We start from the raw sequence: 24,286 nt of genomic DNA, 5'->3' as shown, positions 1-24,286 counted from the left end.
ACATATGTCTCTCGGAGTATTGTGAGCAGTTTTGGGCCCCTTAAAAGATGTAAGAGAAAGGATGTACTGGCATTGAGAGGATCCAGAGGATGTTCGTGAGAATGATTCATGAATGAAAAGGTTAACATAAGAAGCGTTTGATGGCTTTTGGCCTGTACTCCCTGGAGTTTAGAAGAATGAGGAGGGAATTCTCATTGAAACCTACCGAATATTGAAAGGCCTCGACAGAGTGGACATAGAGAGGATATCTCTAACAGCGGGTGAGTCTAGGACCAGAGGGAACAGCCCCAGAATAGAAGGATGTCTATTTATAACAGAAACAAGGAGCAATTTCTTTAGCCAGAGGGTGGTGAGTCTGTGGAATTCATTGCCACAGACAGCTGTGGAAGTTAATTCAATGGGTATATCTAAAATAGTGATTGATAGGTTCTTGATCAGTAAGGGGATTAAATGCTACAGGGAGGAAACAGAATAGGGTTGAGGGAGATAATAAATCAATGATGGAATGGCAGCACAGACTCAATGGGCCGAGTGGCTTAAATCTGTTCACTTGTCTTATGGCTCAACTATCAGGCTTAAGCTTTCAGGTGGCAATCAATAGCCTAACTCATATGAATGTCATTACTGCAAATCATTTCCTGAATTTCCTCTATTTTATTACATTTTAGGAATTATTTCATAGGATACTAACAGCACAGTTTGTATATCGTAACATAGACTTTAATTTTAGCATAGTTTAACATCAACACCTACCTGATCAATTCCAACTGAGCAAGTTCTTGATTCGCTTGAAAGATGGGCTTCTTCGTAAACAACTCACCCAGAATACACCTGTATAACGTAAATTTTAAAAATCTTCACGCTAATGTTCAATTATGTGTTAACAAAATACTTCTGTATTTCAGGGGCAGCATGCTAAAGCGTAGCAGTTCGCATAACACTATTACAGTGCCAGCAACTCAGATTCAATTCTACGGTTGTAAGACATTTCTACGTTCTCCCCATGACCACGTGGATCTATTCCAGGTGCTCTGGTTTCTTCCCACATCCCAAAGACTTATGGGTTAGTAGGTTAATTGGTCACTTGGGAGTGATTGGGTGGCGCAGGCTTATTAGGCCAAAACAACATTACCATGGTGCATATCAAATAAAATTTTAAAAATTCTTTTCTATGATTTTCCTGGCAGTCTTCAACAAGTAACCTACCCACAACTCCATACATCTATAGCAGGTGTATATCGTTCTTCTCCAAGCAAGAGTTCCGGTGGCCGATACCAGAGCGTAATGACTTTATTTGTGTAAGGCCGACTGAAATAACAAAACAGAGAATTAAACACCAGAATCTCCAAAACCCAAGGTAAACAAAATAAATGAAGGCTGTGGTGATGGAAATACACCTAATAGCAAATAAAGCTTTCCACCTCCATCCAGTGCCAAGTGCATTCATGAAGATTTGCCAGGACCTCTAACACAACACCCACACGATCTGCATCCTTTACATTTCTGATATAGAGTTAGAATTGCTGCATGCGGTAATTTACACACTACAGTGAAATTTAGATTCAGCACATGCCAAGCTTGATTATACCATCCTATGGAACTCAACTACAACTTTTTTAAAAAATCTTGTCTGTGTGGACTGGAATGTTAAGTTTAAAGTAAATTGCTTAGACTAGAATGAATATTCCTCCCCAAAAGTGAGGTACTAGGCAAGGCATATACTGGTGCTCACAGCTCTCTCCTGGAGCATGAGCGCGTTGTGGGCGAATTGGAGCAGGCATTTATTGCAGCAGATATTCTGCTCAGTTATGCAAATGACAACCCCTTAAGTGGTACAGACAGTCAGGGATGGAAACCTTTTATAACAATTTCTTGATATTTTATTAACTTTTAAATCCTCTGCATTGCCATCTGTATTATTTTACCATCTACACCTGAGGCGCTAAACCCAATCCATGTAGTGACCAATAATTAACATCCTGCCAACCAGAAAATAAAGCTATTTTCCCCAAGTGTGTTTTCTGTTACCTGATAATCTGTCCAAATCACTACAGTGGATTCCTTTTAATTGGGCCATCGGTTAATTGGGGCAACCACTTATTAGGGACAACTTTTAGAAACATTGAAAACCTATATATAGCACAATACATGCCCTTCAGCCCACAAAGTTGTGCTGAATATGTCCCTACCTTAGAAATTACCTCGGGTTACCCACAGCCCTCTATTTTTCTAAGCTCCATGTACCTATCCAAAAGTCTCTTAAAAGACCCTATTGTATCTGCCTCCACCACCATTGCCGGCAGCCCATTCCACGCACTCACCACTGAGTAAAAAACGTACCCCTGACATCTCCTCTGTACCTACTCCCCAGCACATTAAACGTGCCCTCTTGTGGCAACCATTTCAGCCCTGGGGAAAAAGCCTCTGACTATCCATACGATCAATGCCTCTCATCATCTTATACACCTCTATCCAGTCACCTCTCATCCTCTGTCGCTCCAAGGAAAAAAGGTCGAGTTCACTCAACCTATTCTCATAAGGCATACTCCCCAATCCAGGCAACATCCTTGTAAATCTCCTCTGCACCCTTTCTATGGTTTCCACATCCTTCCTGTAGTGAAGTGACCAGAACTGAGCACAGTACTCCAAGTGGGGTCTGACCAGGGTCCTATATAGCTGCAACATTACCTCTCGGCTCCTAAATTCAATTCCACGATTGATGAAGGCCAATACACTGTACGACTTCTTAAAGAACAAGAACTAATTGAGAAAATAGCTGGGATTCCTTTATTTGGGACACTATGCTGCCTAATTGGGGCAGGAGCTTGTTGCTAAACAGTTTCTAACTAGCATCAGCTGCATGTGTTTGTGTTAAACATGTAGCAACAAGACAATTTAGAATTGTTTTGCTCACTGCAGTTTCAAGCATTCCGGCTGGAAAATGCCAGAAATGGGAGTGAGTGAAATGAAACCATTTTACTACTTCAACAAATTAGAAACTAGAGAATTTGAAGGTATTGACAATTATCTTTAATGTGTTAATGAAACTGAGGATTTGGAGGATAGAATCGTCAACAACATTATATGAAGGCAGTCCATGATCTGCACTTGGTGCAGGTGCTGGTTTTGTTCATTTTCAATCAAAAGAACGCAACATGGATGAATTCCTCCATCGATAACTATTAGGAATTAATATAGTTTTATAGTATGCATTAGTATTGATAGTGCTCCAGGTTGTTCAGTATGGTATTCAACTGCATAATTTTTTAAATACTTTAACTATTTCAATGAAATCTAGGCTACTTGGGCCATTCATTTAATTGGGCCACTTCCTTACGAGTCCCAATTAACTGTACTCCAGTGTAAATACCACAAATTAAATGGCTTTTAGACCAACTAGTGGCCAGAAATTGCTAGTTTTTATTTCATTTTATCGACTGGCAATCCTGCAATATTTACACACAAATGACATATCAAAGAAATGCTGATAGATTGCAGGCACAGCCTTCACTATCTTCAACTCTGCATCCCCAGGCGTTGCAAGAGGCACACATTTCGAGAGAAGCAAGTTTTTAAAAAGTCTAACTTCTTTATGTTTTCACTTGCAACTTCACCCTTTATTTTTTATAATCACAGCCTTTTCTTTACTAAAGAACAAATGTTAATTTAGTACCTTATCCATATTGTGAAATTTCCCCATCTTCCCTTTACTCTTTAACTATAGTGCCTATAAAAAATATTCACCTTCCTTGGAAGTTTTCATGTTTTGTTTTACAAACATTGAATAACAGTGCATTTAATTTGGCTTTTTTGAGACTGACCAACAGAAAGTCTCAAAAAAGCCAAATTAAATGGCTTTTACTTTCATGTCAAAGTAAAAACCAAATATTTACAAATTGGTCTGAATTTATTACAATTATTAAACTCAAGATAATTGATTGCATAAGTATTCACCCCCTTCAAGTCAGTATTTAATAGATGCACCTTTAGTAGCAATTACAGACAGTCTGTGTGGATAGGTCTCTATCAGCTTTGCACATCTGGACACTGCAATATTTCCCCATTCTTTACAAAACTGCTCAAGCTCTGTCAGATTGCATGGGGATTGAGAGTGAACAGTCCTTTTCAAGCCCAGCCACAAATTCTCAATTGGATTGAGGTCTGGACTCTGACTTGGCCACTCCAGGACATGAGCTTTGCTGTTTTTAAGCCATTCTTGTGTAGCTTTGGCTTTATGCTTGGGGTCATTGTCTTGCTGGAAAACAAATCTTCTCCCAAGTCACAGTTCTCTTGGAGATTGGATCAGATTTTCCTCCAGGACTTCCTTGTATTTTGCTGCATTTACTTTGCCCTCTACCTTCACAAGCCTACCAGGGCCTGTTGCAGTGAAGCATCCCCACAACATGATCCAGCCACCACCATGCACGGTAGGGATGGTGTGTGTTTGATGATGCGCCAAGCATAGCGTTTAGTCTGTTGGCCAAAAAGCTCAATTTTGGTTTCATCAGACCATAGAACCTTTTTCCAGATGACCTCAAGAGTCTCCCACATTTCTTTTGGCAAACTCTTGCCGAGATTTCATGCAAGTATTTTTCAACAGTGGCTCTTGCCACTCTCCATATATCTGCGACTGGTGAAGAACTCAGGCAACAGTTGTTGTTTGTGCAGTCTCACCCATCCCAGCTACTGAAGCTTGTAACTCCTCCAGAGTTGTCATGTCTCTTGGTGGCCTACATCATTAGTTCCCTTCTTGCACGACCACTCAGCTTTTGAGGGTGGCCTGCTCTAGGTAGATTTACAGCTGTGCCATATTCTTTCCATTTCTCGATGATTGACTTCACAACCAAGGTACATTCAGTGACTTGGAAAATTTCCTGTATTCGTCTCTGACATGTGTTTTTCAATAACCTTTCCGTGGCATTGCTTGGAATGTTCTTTTGTCTTCGTGGTGTAGTTTTTGCCAGGATACTGACTCACCGGCAGTTGGAGCTTCCAGACACAGGTGTATTTTTACTACAATCAATTGGAACACAATGACTGCACACAGGTGATCTCCATTTAACTAATTATGTGAATTCTAAAACCAATTGGTTGCATCAATGATGATTAGCTGTGCCATATTAAAGGCGGGTGAATATTTATGCAATCAATTATTTTGTGTTCTATATTTGTAATTAATTTAGTTCTCTTTGTAGAGATCTGTTTTCATTTTGATATGAAAGTGTCTTTTTTCTATTGATTAGTGTCAAAAAGCCAAATTAAATCCATTGTGATTCAATGTTGTAAAAAAAAACATGAAAACTTAGGGGGGTGTAATTCTTTTTATAGGTACTGTATGTGTATCTTTGTAACCATAACCACTCCAGTCACACACAACCAGCATTCCCATATTTAATATTAGGCTTGAATTTTCACTATACAAGAAACCCAAGCTTACTCTTATTTAACTTGAATCCCTGCACTGTCAGCCTTGCAGGGTTTCTAACTTCTAATACCTTTTCTTTCATCCCAATGTGAATCTGTCTAAAACATTGTCACTATACCAATACTATTTTGCCACCAATCTTTGATTCCATTCCATCTTTCTAATTCACTGAAATTTAACCAGTTTCATGTGACACAAAAGTGAGGGTTCACCAGCTGATTTTGTGATAGAAGGTTGCCATGTGAGGAGGAATTAGGCAGATTGGTACCATACTCTAATATTAAAAGTAAGTGACCAGGTAGACATAGAGCTGATGTGCTCTCTTGTCAATGCCTAGAATCAGGTTCACAACCTCAAATTAAAGGGGCAGCATTTTGAAATGACTCAAGAAATTTCTTCATCCAAACAATACTACTTTGCTCTAGAAGTGCATGTAGCATCAGTCATTTAGAATACTGAAATTAGAGAAGGAGAGATTTATAAATATAATGGGGAAACCATGGCTGAGGTGACAGATCAGTGGTGATTTTATTGAATGGTGGCCCACAATGATTATTTTTATTTTCCATCTTTGTGTATACTGTCCCTTGCTCCTGAACATTTATTGGAGATGGTTTCTTTTGAAATTAAGGGGAATATACAAAGCTTGAATATACAGTAACAGCTGTTTAAAAAAATGCCACAGCTATTGACAAGCCACACTAGACGCACACTAGACATATTCCTTGCTTGCTGAAGCAAAAATCACAATAAAATGTAATAAGATAGTGTAACAAACATGCAGTAATTAATCACAAACAAGAGAAAATCTGCAGATGCCAGAAAGCCAAGCAAAAGACATAAAATGCTGGAGGAACTCAAAAGGCCAGGCAGCATCTATGGAAGAGTAAACAGTCGACGTTTTGGGCCGAGACACCTTCATCAGGACTGTTTACTCTTTTCCATAGCTGCCTGACCCAACGAGTTCCTCCAGCATTTTGTGTGATGTAATAATTACTATCAGTCATCAGCATTAGAAAATCATTAACATTCAAAAGAACAAGTTTTAAAAAAAACTAAAAAACTAAATGGGTTCTTCACAGTTGAGAGAACAGGGAATAGAAGTAAATGGACAAGTAAACAAATACTTTACTTATAAAAGCCAAGTAAAAAGATCAAATTACAATAAGTAAAACTGATGAAAATAAGAAAATTAATAAAATTATTTGTTTTGGCAAAGAAAGTGTCTTGGGGAATTACGTTACAAAGCCAAAATATCTGTCACCGCAGTGGCCTACATTTTAAGGTTTTTAAGAGGAATACATTGGTTTTGATTGTCCAGAAATATGCAGGCTTTAAAATTGTCCCTAGATGTTGGAAAGGAGGAAAATCTGGGACAATAGCCTGGTAGATTGCACATTAATGAAAGGACCTATATGCGGCATCAGGAAATCTAGAGAATTGCCTGACAATTTCGGCAAGCTTCCTGAAAGATGCAAATATTCAAAGGGACCATAATTGAACCACAAGGTTAATATGGAGGTGCAGAGAATATGGAGATAATGCAGAAAGTTCAAGTTGAAGTGTCTCATTTGTATTTCATTATAATGCAGCAAATTTGAAAAATTGGCCTAAATTTACTCCTGTTTCTCATACCTGCTACAGAGTTCACATGGGCATTTAAATTATGATCAATTTTTACAGTATTGAAGATCATTCCTAATAATTGATAATAGTCAGGAGCAATAATGGGTAGTTGAAGTTAACACTTCATCCATCGTTTAATTGAATGGGTGGAAACAGGCTTCATTCAGGAGGCTCATTAAAATCGATATGAAATGTTGTTAAAATGCTACATACCTTTCTTCTGAATTGTAAAGTCGAGCGAGCCCAAAATCAGCAAGTTTTATCTGTCCCCTGGTGACAAAGAAAATTCCATTATTCCATTCAAAACTTTCATCTCTCTGGTTACTAACAAAATGTTAGTTTAAAAAGAGGTAATTTATGTAATAAGTGTTATACTACATGAAGTACACTGAAGTTAGAAAGAACAACAAAACCTAATGCTCTCAATACTTGCAACTGCATCTAAAATGGCAGGATCACAAATTCAAGAAGACCCAGAGATGAAGAATGTGGGTTTAATGTTGTATTTTTAAAATGTACTTAATGAAGCATCAGCAAAATCAAATCACGATCTCCAAAATGAGAGCCTGGCACAAATCACTATGATCGAAAAATTATTACAAATAAACTACATTTCCAGTATTAGGGAAAATAAACTGAGAACAATGTTCTTCTATTTTCCGAACCTTTATCCTACTTCTCAAGTAAACATCTGATACATCTGTCCTTTGTTTCCTCATAAGGGGTGGAGTCTCTGCAAAAGTACTGGTAAGGAATTCTGCACAACTGATGGATAATTTCAAGGGTTCTACTTTTTTTCCAACTGCCATTCCAATAAAATTTAACACTGATACTCAGGACTGCATTGCCTATGAATTACAAACTTAGTATTTGCACAATCCTTCCCCAGATATACACGAAGGACAATAACCAAGACATTAGCATTTTGTAGACTTTTCCTTAATGTGAACATCTCTAGCGCTTTCTGCTTTGTGAAGGCATTCCAACACACAAATATTTTATCTTTCACATGATCTGAATATTTGGATAATTACTCTATATTCCATCAACTCTGGAAATCTATTTCAAGCAATTTGGTTCAAGTTTATTGTCATTCAACCATACACATGTACACTTCCGTTTTATACTGCTCAAGCTCTCAGGTCTTCTTTCACTGGTCTCTTAAATTTAAACAATCTCCCTCAAAAGAGAATTGAAGATCAAATTTTTTTAAACTACACTCCTAAACTGTGGAACTCAATATCTAAAACTATAAGGGATGCAGACTCAATTGACACTTAAATGTCTGCTCAAAACCCATTTATTTAACCTTGCTTTTAACTAACATTATTTTTGTCTTTTCTTTTCCTGTTTGCACTTTTTCCAATTGTACAGCACTTTGAACTACGTTGTATAAAAAGAAATCTATAAATAAGTTATTATTACACAGCTAAAGGAAACAATGTTCCTCAGGGACCAAGGTGCAAAACACAGTACATGTATGACTTACAGCAATATTAACACAATAATATTTACAGATATAAAAAATATTCAGAAAAGTTGACAAAGTGCATAAACAACGTATAGTTAAATATACGACAGTATAAGGCAGCTGGCGCTGTCATAAGTAATGTGTACTTGGTGGAAGCAGGATGTTCAGAAATCTCATAGCTTGGGGGAAGAAGCTGTTGCCCAAACTCACTGTCCTTGTTACGGAAACTGCGGTACCTTCTGCCTAACGGTACGAGGTCAAAAAGACTGTGGGATGGATGGGAGGGGTTCTTGGCAATGTTGAGGGCTCTGTGTACGTCCCGTATTGTGGGTGGGGCTGGGGGTAAAGAGAGACATCAATGATTCTCTCAGCAGTCCTCACAACCTGCAGCAATTTTGCAGTCAGGTGCCTTGTAATTTCCATACAGCTGGACAAAACACTCAGTGATGTTCCTGGTTTGAATGGAGTGGGGACCCTCACTCACCTCAGGAAGTGGAGGTGCTGCTGTGCTTTCTTAACTAAAGACTTGGTGTCGGGGACCAGGTGAGATCATCATGATGTACACTCCAAGAAACTTGATATTCCCAACTCTCTCCATAGAGGAGCTGCGCACGTGCAGTGGAGTGGTCAGCCTACGTCTTCCTGAAGTCCACAATTCCCTCTTTAAACTTGTCCATATTGAGACTCAAGTTGCTATGTTCTCACCAATCCACAAGCTGCACTGCTCTACCCCCATGCCAACTCTTCATTGTTGCTGATGAGGCCAACCACTGCAGTATCATCAGAGAACTCAGAGCTGGATCTGGCAGTACAGGCATCCATCAGCAGTGGGAACAGAAGCAGGCTGAGCATGCAGACCTGGGGAAGCACTAGCGCTTAGCGTGATGGAGCTATGGACTGTCTAAGGTCTCCATGTCAAGAAGTCCAAGATCCAGTAACAGAGGGAGATGTTGAGACCCATCTAGAACAGTTTACCCACCAGCTTCTGAAGATTGCATTGAACGCTGAACTGAAGTCGATGAACAGCATTCAGTGAGTGGAGTGAATGTGAAGTGCTTTAAACACTCTCATAACAAGTCAACATTCCAAGATTCAATTTCAAACATGCATACGTTATCAATTTTTTTCTCCTCTCGGAAATATGCCTATCACTTACATAATGCCAAATTCAAGTTAAAGTTAAAACGGGGAATACTCTTGGCCAATTCAACCATGAGATAGATCACAGTTGATTCTTTAATGCATATTTTCCCAGGTAAAGGTATGAGTCAACAATTGAGATGACTTCCCCTTGTTAAAATCCATTTGATACATGGCCAATTACAAAATTCCTATATAATAATAAACAAAAATAATCTGGCTTTTAAATGACATTTTTATACATGTGATTAAATAAAATGGGAACTTAAGCACTGGAAAATTTTACTACATTATTCCTTATCCCAGTCATTATGCCACAAGATTAGTAATTCAGAACATACAAGTTTACTTGGAATCAATTTAAACAATTCAGAAATAATAAATTAACTATCAGTAACTGCTATTTAAGCTGTTTGAAAGTAAATTTATTATCTAAGTATGTTACCATATACAACCTGAGATTCATTTTCTCACAGGCATTCACAGTAGAACACAGAAATAGTATAGAATCAATTAAAAACTACACACAAAGACTGAAACAACCACTGTGCACCAAAGCTAAACTGCAAATACAGAAAGAAACAAGTAGCAAGTAAATAAGTAATACAGAAAACACAGGTTTTAGAGTTCATAGATCTTGAATTCAGTTCAGCGCTGAGGTAAGTGAAGTTATCCACACCAGTTCAGGGAGCTGATGGTTGAAGGGCAGTAACTGTTTCTGAATCTGGTGGAGTGGGTGTGCCTCTTTCCAATGGGAGCAGAGAGGAGAGCACATGGCCTGGATGATGGGGGTGCTTGATGATGTATGCTACCTTCTTGTGGCAATGTTCCTTCTAAATGTGCCAAACGGTTGGGAAAGTTTATTCCTCTGATGGACTGGAGGGTATCCGCTACCTTTTGGAGGCTTTTTCCATTTTTTGGGCATTGTTGTTTCCATATCAGGCCATGATGCAATCAGCCGGGATACTCTACCGTGCATCTATAGAAGGTAATCAAAATTTTACGTGACATGCCAGAGCTACACAAACTTCTAAGAAAGTAGAGGCACTGCTGTCACCTTTGTGATGGCACTAACATACTGGTCCCAGGACAAATCCTCTGAAGTGATAATGCCAAGGAATTTAAAACTATTGACCCTCTCCACCTCTGGTCCCCTTCCTCCTGTAGTCAATAATCAGTTCTTTGGGTTTGTTGACAAGTGAAAGTTGTTATTGTAGCACCACTCAACCAGATTTTCCAGACTCCCTCCTTTATGCTGATTTGACACTACCTTTGATTCGGCTAACAGCAAATTTAAATATGGCATTGGAGCTGTACTTAGCCTCACAATCATAATAATAGAGTAGAGAAGGGGGCTAACTCCCAAAGCACTTTATCACAGTGGTTTTAAGTGCTACTGGATGTCAGTCATTGAGGTAGGTCACAACATTCGGAAGACTGCTGATGCGAGAGGTTAAAGATGTCAGTAAACTCTGCAGCCCGTTGATCAGCACACCTCTTCAGTATTCAGCTAGGTACTCCATCTGCCTGGATGTTTTCCATGGGCTCAACTTCCTTAAGGATGCTCTCACATTGGCCTCAGAGATTGAAATCACAGTGTCGTCAGGGACTGTAGGAGTTTGTGAAGGTGCCTCCACGTTCTTTTGGCCAAAACAAGCATAAATTTCCCCATGGGGATGAATAAAGTATCTATCTATCTATCTAAAAGGCAGTGAGGTCATCTGGGAACAAAAGCTCATTATCGCATTTGTAGCTTGGTTTTGCTTTGTAGAAAGTGATAATACTCAAGTCCTGCCACAGCTGTTGAGCATCTTTCTGGGATTCTAGCAGACTTGCCATTTCACATGTGATAGCTTTCCAGAGGTCATACTTGGATCTCATGTACTTTCCTTGGTCTCCAAACCTGAACACTACCTATCTATTCCTCAGAAGATTGTCAATCTCTTGGTTCATCCAGGGCTTCTGGTTGGGGAAGACTCAATGATTTTGCAGGGACACACTTGTCTGTGACAACCGTGGCATATTCATTCAAATCCTCTGATAAGACCATGAACATGGCCCAGTTCACTGACTTGAAGCACTCCTGTGGCCACTCCACTGTCTTTCATAAGCACCTCTTAGCTGTCCTTTCCTCTGGTGCCTTACTCTTTAACCTTTGCCTGTGTGCAGGAAGGAGGCGGTCAGCCAGATGATCAGGTTTTCTGAAACGTGATCTAGGGATGGAATGATAGGCATTCTTGGTGACAGTGTAGCAGTGGCTGAGTGTATTAGCTCCACTGGTGCTGCAGGTGACGTGTTGATGGTAATTGGGCAGACATTTCTTCAAGCTAGCCTGACTGCAGTCTCAGGTAAAGATGTGAAAAGTGTCAGGGTAAGCTCTTACATTGCCAAAAGCTCTAGTGTACTTCCAGGAAGGAAACCTGGCGTCTTTTTACCAGCTAGGCTTACATGCAATTATAATTCTACAAAAATGCAATATACGCTAAATGAACAAGCCACCCAAAACATTGATCGGTCATGACCACTCAAGATTTAATTCTTAGAAAGGTCAGTCATTTACATGACCCCATACTTTTACTTCCCTGTATGGGGTTAATTTAAAGTGAGATTGAATTCTAAGCAACAAAAATCAAGCATTCCAAATTGGATCACAATAAGGATCCATCACAAGTTAAATGATGTAAATCTCAACATTGGGCAGGAAACTAGATTAAAACATCAATAATGAATTCTAAATTACAAGGAGAAAGGCAAGGTTAGCACCAGCTACAAGAACGTTTGATTAAAAGGACAGATAGGAGAGCACCAGCAAGAAATCTCAGCATGAAATAACTGCAGAAATTGACTTTAAAACATGGAAGTTGGATAAATGAGGGAAAAACTCAGTTATCCAAATACAACTAATTACTTCCTAAATAATACATTATACGCAGGTCTTCATTAAGGTAGGAGACAATCAAAATTCTACTTAATCAAAAGCGAGTGCCCAAATTCATACAGCAGAAAGATAAACCATCAAACTACACCCTTGCACAAGTACAAAATACTAGAGGATCACCTGCACAATAAGCTTGTAAACTTAAGCTATGATAATTTCAGAAAGTTAATAAACTGCCTAAAAATCCCCTTTTAAGGGAATTCTGTGTGGATGTACAAAGCCTAATGTTGTGTAATAGATTTCAGGAACGTGGTTCTTAAAGGACAGATGGAGCTCAACTTAAAACCTAGGAATAAGATAATGGCTGACTGAAATCAAAGGGATACTTGTTAAATAAGTGATACAGATAGAGGTATCAAGTGGGGCTTCTCACGAGGTGATGCCAAATTGTTCCTAATTTGGGTCAACCACCCAGATTGAGGAAATTAAATACAGTTTAGGAATCAATCTGGGGAGGGGGAGGGCAAGGATGAACATTAAGGAATAACAAATTATATATCACACAAGCTTAGAAACACTGTCCTATTTTTGTTCATGGAATATATATATATTTATAGGTTAAAAACAACCAGATGCAGTGAAGACTCCAAAAGTCCTAACTTATGTCATGGGATCCAGGAATTACAAACAGTAACACATACAAAATCCTGGAGGAACTCGGCAGGTCAGGAAGCATCTATGGAAAGGAATAATTTGATGTCCATTCCATCAGATTGGAGACTACCCAAACAGAATATGAGGTATTGTTCCTCCAACATGAGAGAGGCCTTTATTCCAAGAATTATAAAAATAGATTACTGTAGTTTTAAAGTTTCTGGAATGCGCCTAAATGTAACAGCTTTCTGGACTGCTATAATTTGCTCGTCTTCACCACTTGGAAATAACTTTCTAATTTGTACACTAACAATCTCACTGAAACCAACAGGATCTGGGATCTCTACAAATGAGTGGAATTCAGAAGAGCAAACTGATGCATCCAAAACTGGTCAGTTGTGGACCTTCAGACTTTGTAGTACATACAAAGTCCAGGACTGAATATTCAATTAACAGCCATTACCTTCCTGCACCTAAAGTATTGAAGTACAATGAGCAATACTTTAAGGATCAACTTTATTCGCCATATACATTTACATGTATTAGGAATTTGCTATGGTGTGTTAGTGCAACATACAACAAAACATTTAACAATCATAAAGAATCATATAATATTAAGAAAACAAAGGGCTCAAAAATGATTCTCCAACTTTGTTGTTAATATACAAACATATCATTTTAGATCTTTGGTGATCGATTTACTGAGCTGAAAATAGGAATACCTGTTATTAAGTAAAATATTGGAGCACTTGATGTCACGATGCAAAAAATTTTTCTTATGGCAGTAGTCCAGACCTTCCATAAGTTGCCTCATAAAAGATTTGATGTGGTTTTCAGTGAAATGCACCAGTCCTGATTCTAATAGTCCCATTAAGTCATGATCCATATATTCAAATACCAAATAAAATGCACCTGGGAGAGATCAAATAGAATATATTGTAAAGTAGCATAGCCATATTTACTAGCAAGTAATAAGAAATTGTTGAAAGCTGTCAAAGAGGAGCTAAGCTCATTCCCATCTTGGAAAAATGGATATTGTGTCTTTTACATTCAAGAACATGGAAATTACGTTAAAGACCAAAAATATCATCCTGTGAATGCAAAGGACTTGACTGAAATAAACACTTTTAAAAAGATTAGCTTTTCATTTGTCACATGAACATTGGAAGATACAGTGAAATGTGTCACTTGCATTAAGGATGTGCTGGGGCAGTCCACAAGTATTGCCATGCTTTTGGTGTCAATATAGCAAACCCTAACTCACTAACCCTACCCTGTATGTCTTTGGAATGTGGGAGGAAAATGCAGGAAACACACATGGTCATGGGGAGAACGCGCAAATTCCTTACAGACAGTGGCATGAATTGAACTCTGATCGCTGCATTACACTAACCTCAATCATTACAAATGCTATTCCCAATGTCACAATAAAAAAAGTTTACAGACAAATTGAAGAGAATGAAAACAAATATTGGGTTACATGCAAGATAATATAGACATGACTTCTACACAGTAGAGGAAGAAAGGGAGGAAATTAAATTAGTTCTGGCTATCTTCCTTAGGAGCAAGAGAGCAAACTAAAACATTCCAAATGTTACATCTCCCACAAAGTGGGACAGATAAATTCAACTACCAGTTGACCTGACATGGGAAATCTGAGTGGTATTAATCAGGACAAAAATTAACTGGTACTTCAGAAAATACTGAAGACTTGAACAAATGCACTGCAGACAAGTTTCTGATAGCATGATGGAGAGTGCTGATGATGGTATTGCAACTGATGTATTGCAAAACAATTTCAAAAGAAATGTTAAAAATACCAATCAAATTGTCCGCAATACTGAAGCCCTTAGGAATAACAACTTTATTACAATAAGGACTCCAAAGTGATAAGACACAGACACAACTGAAAAGCTATTTTTCCCAGATAGGAGGGACAATATGGTGTCCTTGAGATTCACTGTTGGGACCAAAATGGACATATTTAAACTTATAGAGCACAGATTAATAATTTACAAGTAATGTAAAATTGGAAACATAATATAATCAACCAATCTCTAGGGAAACACACTTTGAAATGAGTGGGCATTTGACAAAATACAGAGTTGTGATACATTAGATAGGAATAAAGAAACAATATTTTTAAAAATGTATTGCTAAATTGTGTCTAAATGAGTGCATACCAGTACCCAGCTGATTAAGCAGACAAGTCTTTCAGAACATCAGTAATTTTATGAAAAGTACAACATCTAGGAATTTACATTAACTGCAGTTTGTGGGTTGCCTTCAGTTCTGGATTCATTTTGGAAAGATGCCAAGGCCATGACTGGGAATGGTCAATATTTACTGAATGTTATTCCAGCTGGAAGTTACAACAAGGGAGTAGGAGAACATTTTTTGAGAGTAGAATTGGTCAAGGGGGTAATAGTTAGAGGAGGTAAAGCAAGAAACATCCTGAAACCAACAAATACTTGGGTTGTTCAGGCAACACGAGTCAGCAAACGGAAATGATGATTTAAGATAACTGGCAAACCGGGGGAAAAACATGAGTAATGAGCGCTTGATTTGGAATACATTTCTGACAGGACTGCAGAAGTAGATTTAACGGTATGAACAGAGAACTGGATAAATTCTTGATATGGAAAAATCAAGAGAATTCTAAGACTACACATAATATAATCTTCTGCACTTATTTTAATTTAAGATCTTCCAGGGACTGTATCTAAAGTTTCCATGCAATGGCTTAAACCAAAATTGAAGCATGCACATTCAAAATTCATTAGACATAGCCAGCATCCTGTACAACTTGCATTAGTCAAATGTATAGCCAAACCCATTCAATCTGTTACAACAAATCTAAATTATAGAGTTTCAAAGCATATTCTAAATAACCACTTTGAAAATACTTTTAGTGGGTAAAGGTACCTTTATCTTTTTTAAAATCCAATGCGTCTTCCTTGTCTGTCACAATTTCTTTCATGTTTATGATACTTGAGTGATGTAACTGCCTGAGTATCTTAATTTCTCGAATAGCAGTTATAGGGAAGCCTTCTTTTTCATTGTCCAAGCGGACTTTCTTCAAAGCTACCATCTCACCTGAAAACAAACGTACAACTATTAATTTACAGCTTGTCAGAGACATTGAGAGCTGGCAACATGCAATGAACACGTCTATTAATATAATGGAATCCCATAAGATACAGAAATTGTTTTGGAAAATCAATGGCCTCTGACAGCTCACATCAAAATCTCTGACATGCACATTTAAATATTAATCAAATAGAAAATAAAGTTTTAAAAATTTTAATATTTCAAAGTACTGACAATTAATACAGAGTCTAACAAAATAGCTCAAACACTTACGTGGCTGTTTCTTTTTCCAAGTCTTGGCAATCTTTCAAATGTACCATCCCGCTGCTGAGCTCAGCAATGAGCCCAACAGCACAGCACTAAGTGGGATCTATTATCCAGCTCATCTTGGACTTTCGTAATCTTGCCAAGCATGAGCAGAAGCCTGGAGGGCGCTCCACGGTGAACACGTAGAATTGTTCACAATCAACCACGTACTTTTCCTTTGTTCACATCAACTCATGATTTACTTTCTTTGATTTACCAATATTTTTTTTCATTACAGAAGCCAGATTATTGCTCCAAAATTGCTGAAGAGGCTGTAAATTCTAATCAAACAATGAGCTACTTGATTTGCAGCTGCCACTGGATAAAACAGTGGAAGCCATCTTATTAATTTTTTAAAAAAGATACAGCACAGTAACAGACCTTTCCAGTCCAATGAGCCTATACCGCTCAATTACACCCATGTGACCAATTAACTTGCTAACACAGTGCCTTTGGAATGTCTAATTTTAAACATCTAATTCTTTAAAAATGTATCTCCTAAATAAAGGTGAATTAACAATAGAAGTTTCCACAGACATTTTAAGTGCGTAAAGCAAAAGGCACTGTTCCTAAATAAAGCAACTCTAAGAAATAAATAATGGAAACAAACTTAAGTTTTCATCAGCCTTCATGATGGCCGCTCCAAGTAACATCCAAGAATTAAAGAACTTAAAACTGGAAAGGAGAGAAAGAACAACTCGGCACTGGGCAAATAGTTGAAACTTCAGGCTGATAACACCCTAGGTGCCCATGCAACTTCAGTCTTTGGTCTTAAGTGGCTAATAAGATGCATGAAGGATTAGTTTGAATTTTCCACAGTCACCTAGATCTGGGAAAGGTTTCATTAGATCAAAAAAAAGTAAACGCAACTCTTTTTTTCAAAAACATAGCACGCAGCAAACAACGAAAGTTAGCTTAGTAGCTATCATAGGGAAAATGTCAGAAGCTCTTAAAAATCATATTGGAGAGCACTTGGAAAATATTTCAAAGTTATTAGGCAAAGCCAATATGATTTTGTGAAAGTGCAAGAAAGAGATATATCCACAGACTTAGCCTGCACCACAGTCTGTGACAGAGCATCCCACAGATTCACTACTCTCTGGCTAAATAAAAAACCTTATCTCTGTTCTAAAAGCTCAACCCTCAATTTCAAGACTGCCGCTAGCTCTGGATACTCCCTCCAGAAGAAACATCCTCTCCACACACACCCTATCTAGTCCTTTCAACATTCAGTAGGTTTCAATGAGATCCCCATGCATTCTTCTAAATTCCAGTGAGTACAGGCCTAAAGCTGCCAAAAACTCATTCCTGGAATCATCCTCATGAACCTCCTCTGGACTTGCTCCAATGACGATACATCCTTTCTGAAATATGGTGCCCAAAACTGTTGGCAATACTCCAAGTGTGACATGGCCAGTATCTTACAAAGCTTCAGCATCATCTCCTTGCTTTTATATTCTACTCCCCTCCAAATAAATGCCAACATTGCATTTGCCGCCTTTACCACAAAAATCACCCTGTAAATTTATCTTCTGGGAGCCTTGCACGAGAACTCTCAAGTCCCTCTGCACCTCTGATGTTTGAACCTTCTCCCCATTTAGATAATAGTCTGCACTGTTGTTCCTTTTGCCAAAATGCATCATCATACATTTCCCAACGCTGTATTCCATCTGCCACTTTTTTGCCCGTTCTCTAAGTCCTGCTGTAATCGCATTGCTTCCTCCGCACACCCCTCCACCTATCTTCATATCATCTGCAAACTTTGCCACAAAGCCATCAATTCCATTATCTAAATTACTGACAAACAATGTGAAAAGTAGTGGTCTCAATAATGATCTGAGGAACACCGTGAGTCACTGGCAGTCCTTTATTAGAAAAGGTCTCCTTTATTCCCACTTACTGCCTCCCACTGCCAGCCATGCCAGTATCTTTCCTATAACACTGTAGGATTTTATCTTGTTAAGCAGGCTCAGGAAAGCCACCTTAAATGCTTTCTGAAAATCCAAGTAAATGACATCCACTACCTCTCCTTTGTCCACCCTGCTTGTTACTTCCTCGTAGATTTGTCAGGCAAGATTTCCCTTTACAGAAACCATGCTGACCTTGACTTATTTTATTATACTTTGAGTACCCAGAAACATACCTTCGAATGCTGTTCATGGACTTCAGTTCAGCATTCAACACAATCATCCCTCAGAAACTGATTGGAAAGCTGAGCCTACTGGGCCTGAACACCTCCCTCTGCAACTGGATCCTAGACTTCCTGACTGGGAGACCTCAGTCAGTCCGGATCGGGAGCAGCATCTCCAACACCATCACACTGAGCACAGGCCCCCCAGGGCTGTGTGCTCAGTCCACTGCTGTTCACTCTGCTGACCCACGACTGTGCTGCAACACACAGCTCGAACCACATCAAGTTCGCTGATGACACGACCGTGGTTGGTCTCATCAGCAAGAACAATGAGTCAGCTTACAGAGAGGAGGTGCAGTGGCTAACGGACTGGTTCAGAGCCAACAACCTGTCTCTGAACATGAACACAACAAAAGAGATGGTTGTTGACTTAAGGAGGGCATGGAGTGACCACTCCCTGCTGAACATCGACGGCTCCTCGGTAGAGATCGTTAAGAGCACCAAATTTCTTGGTGTTCATCTGGTGGAGAAGCTCACCTGGTCCCTCAACACCAGCTCCATAGCAAAGAAAGCCCAGCAGTGTCTCTACTTTTTGCGAAGGCTGAGGGAAGTCCATCTCCCACCCCCCATCACATTCCACAGGGGTTGTATTGAGAGTATCCTGAGCAGCTGCATCACTGCCTGGTTCGGAAATTGCACCATCTCAGATCGCAAGATTCTGCAGCGGATAGTGAGGTCAGCTGAGAAGATAATCGGGGTCTCTCTTCCCACCATTACAGACATTTACACTACGCGCTGCATCTGCAAAGCAAACAGCATTATGAGGACCCCACGCACCCCTCATACAAACTCTTCTCCCTCCTGCCATCTGGGAAAAGGCACCGAAGCATTCAGACTCTCACGACCAGACTATATAACAGTTTCTTCCCCCAAGCAATCAGACTCAATACCCAGAGCCTGGACTGACACCTTACTGCCCTATTGTCTTTATTATTTATTGTAATGCCTGCACTATTTTGTTCACTTTATGCAGTCCTGAGTAGGTCTGTAGTCCAGTGTAGTTTTTTTTCTGTTTTTTTTTTACGTAGTTCAGTCTAGTTTTTGTACTGTGTCATGTAACACCATGGTCCTGAAAAAACATTGTCTCATTTTTACTATGTACTGTACCAGCAGTTATGGTCGAAATGACAATAAAAAGTGACTTGACTTGACTTCATCCTTAAGAATAGGCTCCAACACCCCCAGCCACTGAGGTTAGGCTAACTGGCCTATATAATTTCCTTTCTTTTGCCTTCCTCCCTTCATAAAGAGTGGTGTGACATCTGCAATCTTCCAGTCCTCTGGGACCATGCCAGAATCAAATGATTCTGGAAAAATCATGACCAATGCATCTATTATCCCTTCAGCAACTTCTCTGAGGACTCTGGGATGTAGTCCATCTGGTCCAGGTGACTTCTCCACCTTAAGACCTTTCAGTTTGGCTGGCACTTTTTCCTTTGTAATAGCAATGGCACTCACTTCTTCTCCCTGACATCCATGGACCGCTGGCACACAGCTGGTGACTTCTACAGAAAAATCTGATGCAAAGTACTCATTCAGTTCATCTACCATTTCTTGGTCCCCACCATTACTACCTCACCAACATCAATTTCCAGTGGCCCAATATCAACCCTGACATCCCTTTTACTCGTTAAATAACTGAAAAAAATTTCATATCCTGCTTTATATTATTGGATAGTTTGCCCTCATATTTCATCTTTTCCCTTCTTATAGCTGTTTTAGTTGCCTTTTGCTGGATTTTAAAAGCTTCCCAATCATCCAACTTCGCACTTACTTTTGTTTCCTAGGCTTTTATGCAGTCCTTAAGTGTCCCTTGTCAGCCACAGTTACTTAACCCTGCCATCTGAGAACTACTTCTGTGGGACATATCCATCCTGCGCCTTGTAAACTATTCCCAAAGACTTCAGCCATCTCTGCTCTCTTCATCCCCGCTAGTATCCTTCTCCAATCCACTTGGACAAGTTCCTCTCTCATCCCTCTATAATTCCTTCTATTTCAGTGTGACTTGCGTTTCTCCCTCTCAAATTGCAGTATGAATTCAATCAATATGATCACTGCCTCCCAAGGATTCCTTTACATTAAGCTCTCTAATAAGATCTGGGTTATTACACAACACCCAATCTAAGATTACCTTTCACCGAGTAGGCTCAAGCACAAGCTGCTCTAAAAAGCCTTCTCAGAGGCATTCAACAAATTCCCTCTTCTACAATCCAACACCAACCTGATTTTCCCAATCCCCTTGCATATTGAAGCCCTCCATTACAATTGTGACATTACCCTTATTACATACCTTTTCCAGCTCCCTTTGCAATCTCAAAGTTTACCAAATACCTGTAATAAACAGCTTTTCTTATGCAAGAAGGTTGAACAGGCTAAGCTTGCACCTGCTTAAGGTCCAGAGAGGATGTATAGTGGACATTTCCTAGTGGGAGAATCTAGAACAGGAGATTGCCTATTTAAAATGGGAAGTCACTCATTTCACTGAAGTGAAAATACAAGTCCAAGTTTAATTATCACTCAACCATACATGAATATAGCCAAAAGAAATAGCATTCCTCCAGGACCAAGGAGCAAAACATTACCCACAGCATGTATCACATGTGGTTATGATAGCAGAAAACACAGTCACAAGAAGTCCCTGAATGGCAAAGCCTGTAGAATAATGGGGCATGGGATGTTGTCCTATGTCCTAGTCCATCTTGTTCTTCCACTGAGCGAACACTGAAGAGCAGCACCAAGAGGGGACAGTCCCCAACCCAGCATAGACTCTAGCTCTCAAAGAGGCCTCTGCTCTCTCCCACCACCTTGGGCTACTGCAACAAGTGATCCTGCAGCCTGAAAGCCTCATCCTCACCACAACTGAGGCAACGCAGCTCTCCCACTGTCAGTCTCACAAATGAACCCGTGAACATGATTTACAGTATTCTGCATTACCAATGCCCAACAGGGTTTTGCAATCACAAGGAAAACATCCAAGACAATACTCACTTTTTTCGGGGACTGTGCACGGTCTTATGGATCTTATGGATAGGGGAATCAAGGGATATGGGGACAAGGCAGGAACCGAGTATTGATAGGAATTGATCAGCCATGATCTCAAAATGGCTGTGCAGGCTTGAAGGGCCGAATGGTCTACTTCTGCACCTATTGTCTATTGTATCAGCACAATAATGATATGCAACAACACAACATTGGTACATAACAAGTCCCAGCTCCACTACTATCAAGCAGCTTGCAGGTGGGGTGGACCTACAGTTCCCTATGTTCTCGCTAACCAACAATGTCTTCGATCGTAAAAAAGACATCAAGGATGATTTTTTGTTGGACCCAGAGTGGCCACTGCATCTGAGTGCACTGCCATCTTACCAGAAATGGGCTTCAAAAAAAATGGAGGTAAAATTTCTACATCAGGGATCATGAATCTTTGGAACTACCTCTTCAAAAGGGAATGGATGATTAGCCACAATTTCTTAAATGCTAGAGCAGCCTGGAGAGACCATTTGGCCTGCTCTAATTTATATTTACAGAAAATCTGAAAAGATACCACACTATAGGCAGGACCAAGCTATGTATCGTTCACACTGCAATAGGATCCCTCTTTTTCCAGTCCTTTACCTCTTCCACCCGTGATCCCCCAGCTTGTCACTCACCACCTCCCCCTTCCCCACCCAACAACCCAGTTTCATCTATCAACAAGCTTTTTCTCCTCCAACCCCTCACCCCTTTCTATTCTATTTCCTTCCATCTTCCTTTTCAGTCCTGATGAAGGGTTGCAGCCCAAAAAGTTGACTGTTTATTTCTCTCCATAGGTGCTGCCTGACCCTGGCCCTGTCTCGGTGCAAGAACATGTGAGGCTGACTGGATGGACTCAACTCTCTGGAGACATCAAGTCCACCTGCATTGTGTGTGCTGCTTTGGATTTCCAGCAACAGCACATTATCTGTGTTTAAGACCCTCACTTTGTATCAAATCAACAAGATGCTCATTTTTTTTGAGGGACAATACAAAGAACATTTAAACCTGTGTTACATTTTGCAATTTGCCTAATGCAGACGGGAGTAGGCAGAAACTTGAAATGAGATAACAAGTTGCCCTTGCCTTTTCTGAGGAACAACTATGGGGGAGACAACTAAAGGTGCTGACTGAGAGGAAAGCACAAATCCAAAGATGACAATACATAGGGAAATCTGTTTATAATAGTATTTTCATATCTAGGGGAGGATGAGTGATAAAAAATTATCTCTATAACCAGAAAAACAGAATATAAAGCACTTACTGGTGATTTTGTTCTGCAAAGAACAAGCCCTTTGTTCCACCAACATTCTAACCTACTCCAAACTCAATCTAATGCTTCTCTTCTGCATAGCAATCCATTTTTCTTTCACCCATGCCCCTTTTGTTAGGTGAAATGTAAAGAGACAGTACACTGTCCAGGACAAGTTCTTTAACAGTGCTGATGAGCAGAGGGATCTTCAGATCCGAGTACACAGCTCCATGGAAGTGGCTATACAGGTTGACAGGGTGTTTAAGAAGGTATATGGCATGTATGTCTTTATTAGTCAAGGCATCGATTTTAAAAGTCAGAAAGTTATGTTGCATCTTTATATAAATCTAGTTCGGCTGCATCTGAAGCATTGCATACAGTTCTGGTCACCCCATTATATGGAGGATGCAGAGGGCTTGAAGAGGGTGTAGAAGAGGTTTAACAAGATGGATTAGAGAACATACGCTAAAATGAGAGGTTTGGACAAACTTGGGTTGTTTTCTCTGGAGAGGCAGACACTGAGGAGAGTTCTGAAGTTCTGATTGAGGTTTATAAAATTATGAGAGGAATAAATGGACCATATTTTTCCCAGGGCTGAAACGTTTCATACGCAAAAGAATGCACTTAAGTTGGGGGGGGGGGGGGGGGGGGCCAAGTTCAAAGGAGATGTGAAGGGCAAGTGTTATTTTTTTTTAAAACGCAGAGTGGTGGGTGCCTGGAATATACTGCCTAGGATAGCGGTAGATACATTAGGGACTTTTCAGAGATGTTTATATGGACGCATAAATGTGAGGAAAATGGAAGGTTACAGACATTGTGTAGGCAGAAGAGATTAATTTAGTTGGCCATTTGATTACTAGCATAATTGGTTCGACACAACACTGTGGGGCTGTGCTGTACTGGTCTATATTCTATCATATACAAATGCTGCATTTCCAGAAGAAAGTGCTGGAATGACTCAGATCAGGCATTGTTGAGAAGTGACATTTTTTCAGCAACCCAAAATATTAAACATACTCTGCTCCTTAATATGAACATTCATTTAAAAGTATGACAAAATAAATCACTCTAAGGAATAACAATTTACCTGCATCTTTATCCTTAGCTTTGTAGACTTGGCCATATGTTCCTTCCCCAATTATTCCAATGATATCAAATTTGTCCACACAACGCTTTCCCCAGTCAATTTCCGTCACTTCTGTCTCACCATGTCGAGGACCACAAATTCTAAAAATAAAAGG

General features: G+C 39.5%; 1 protein-coding gene across 2 annotated transcripts in view; it reads right to left on the bottom strand.

The window, feature by feature from the left end:
* cdk13 (cyclin dependent kinase 13) overlaps positions 1 to 24,286 on the bottom strand; it is a 147,033-nt gene that overhangs the window by 69,368 nt on the left and 53,379 nt on the right. For both annotated transcript variants that reach the window (XM_073032002.1, XM_073032095.1), the window contains exons 4-9: positions 24,133 to 24,272; positions 16,120 to 16,290; positions 13,917 to 14,106; positions 7,265 to 7,321; positions 1,207 to 1,308; positions 754 to 831 (exon numbers count right to left, since the gene is read on the bottom strand). In XM_073032002.1, coding sequence (XP_072888103.1) covers positions 754 to 831; positions 1,207 to 1,308; positions 7,265 to 7,321; positions 13,917 to 14,106; positions 16,120 to 16,290; positions 24,133 to 24,272 — 738 coding nt within the window. The remainder of the gene's footprint in view (positions 1 to 753; positions 832 to 1,206; positions 1,309 to 7,264; positions 7,322 to 13,916; positions 14,107 to 16,119; positions 16,291 to 24,132; positions 24,273 to 24,286) is intronic.

This window comes from Hemitrygon akajei, chromosome 1, assembly GCF_048418815.1.
Source record: "Hemitrygon akajei chromosome 1, sHemAka1.3, whole genome shotgun sequence".
NCBI classification, from domain to species: Eukaryota; Metazoa; Chordata; class Chondrichthyes; order Myliobatiformes; family Dasyatidae; genus Hemitrygon; species Hemitrygon akajei.
This window is presented reverse-complemented; position numbering and strand designations above follow the sequence as displayed.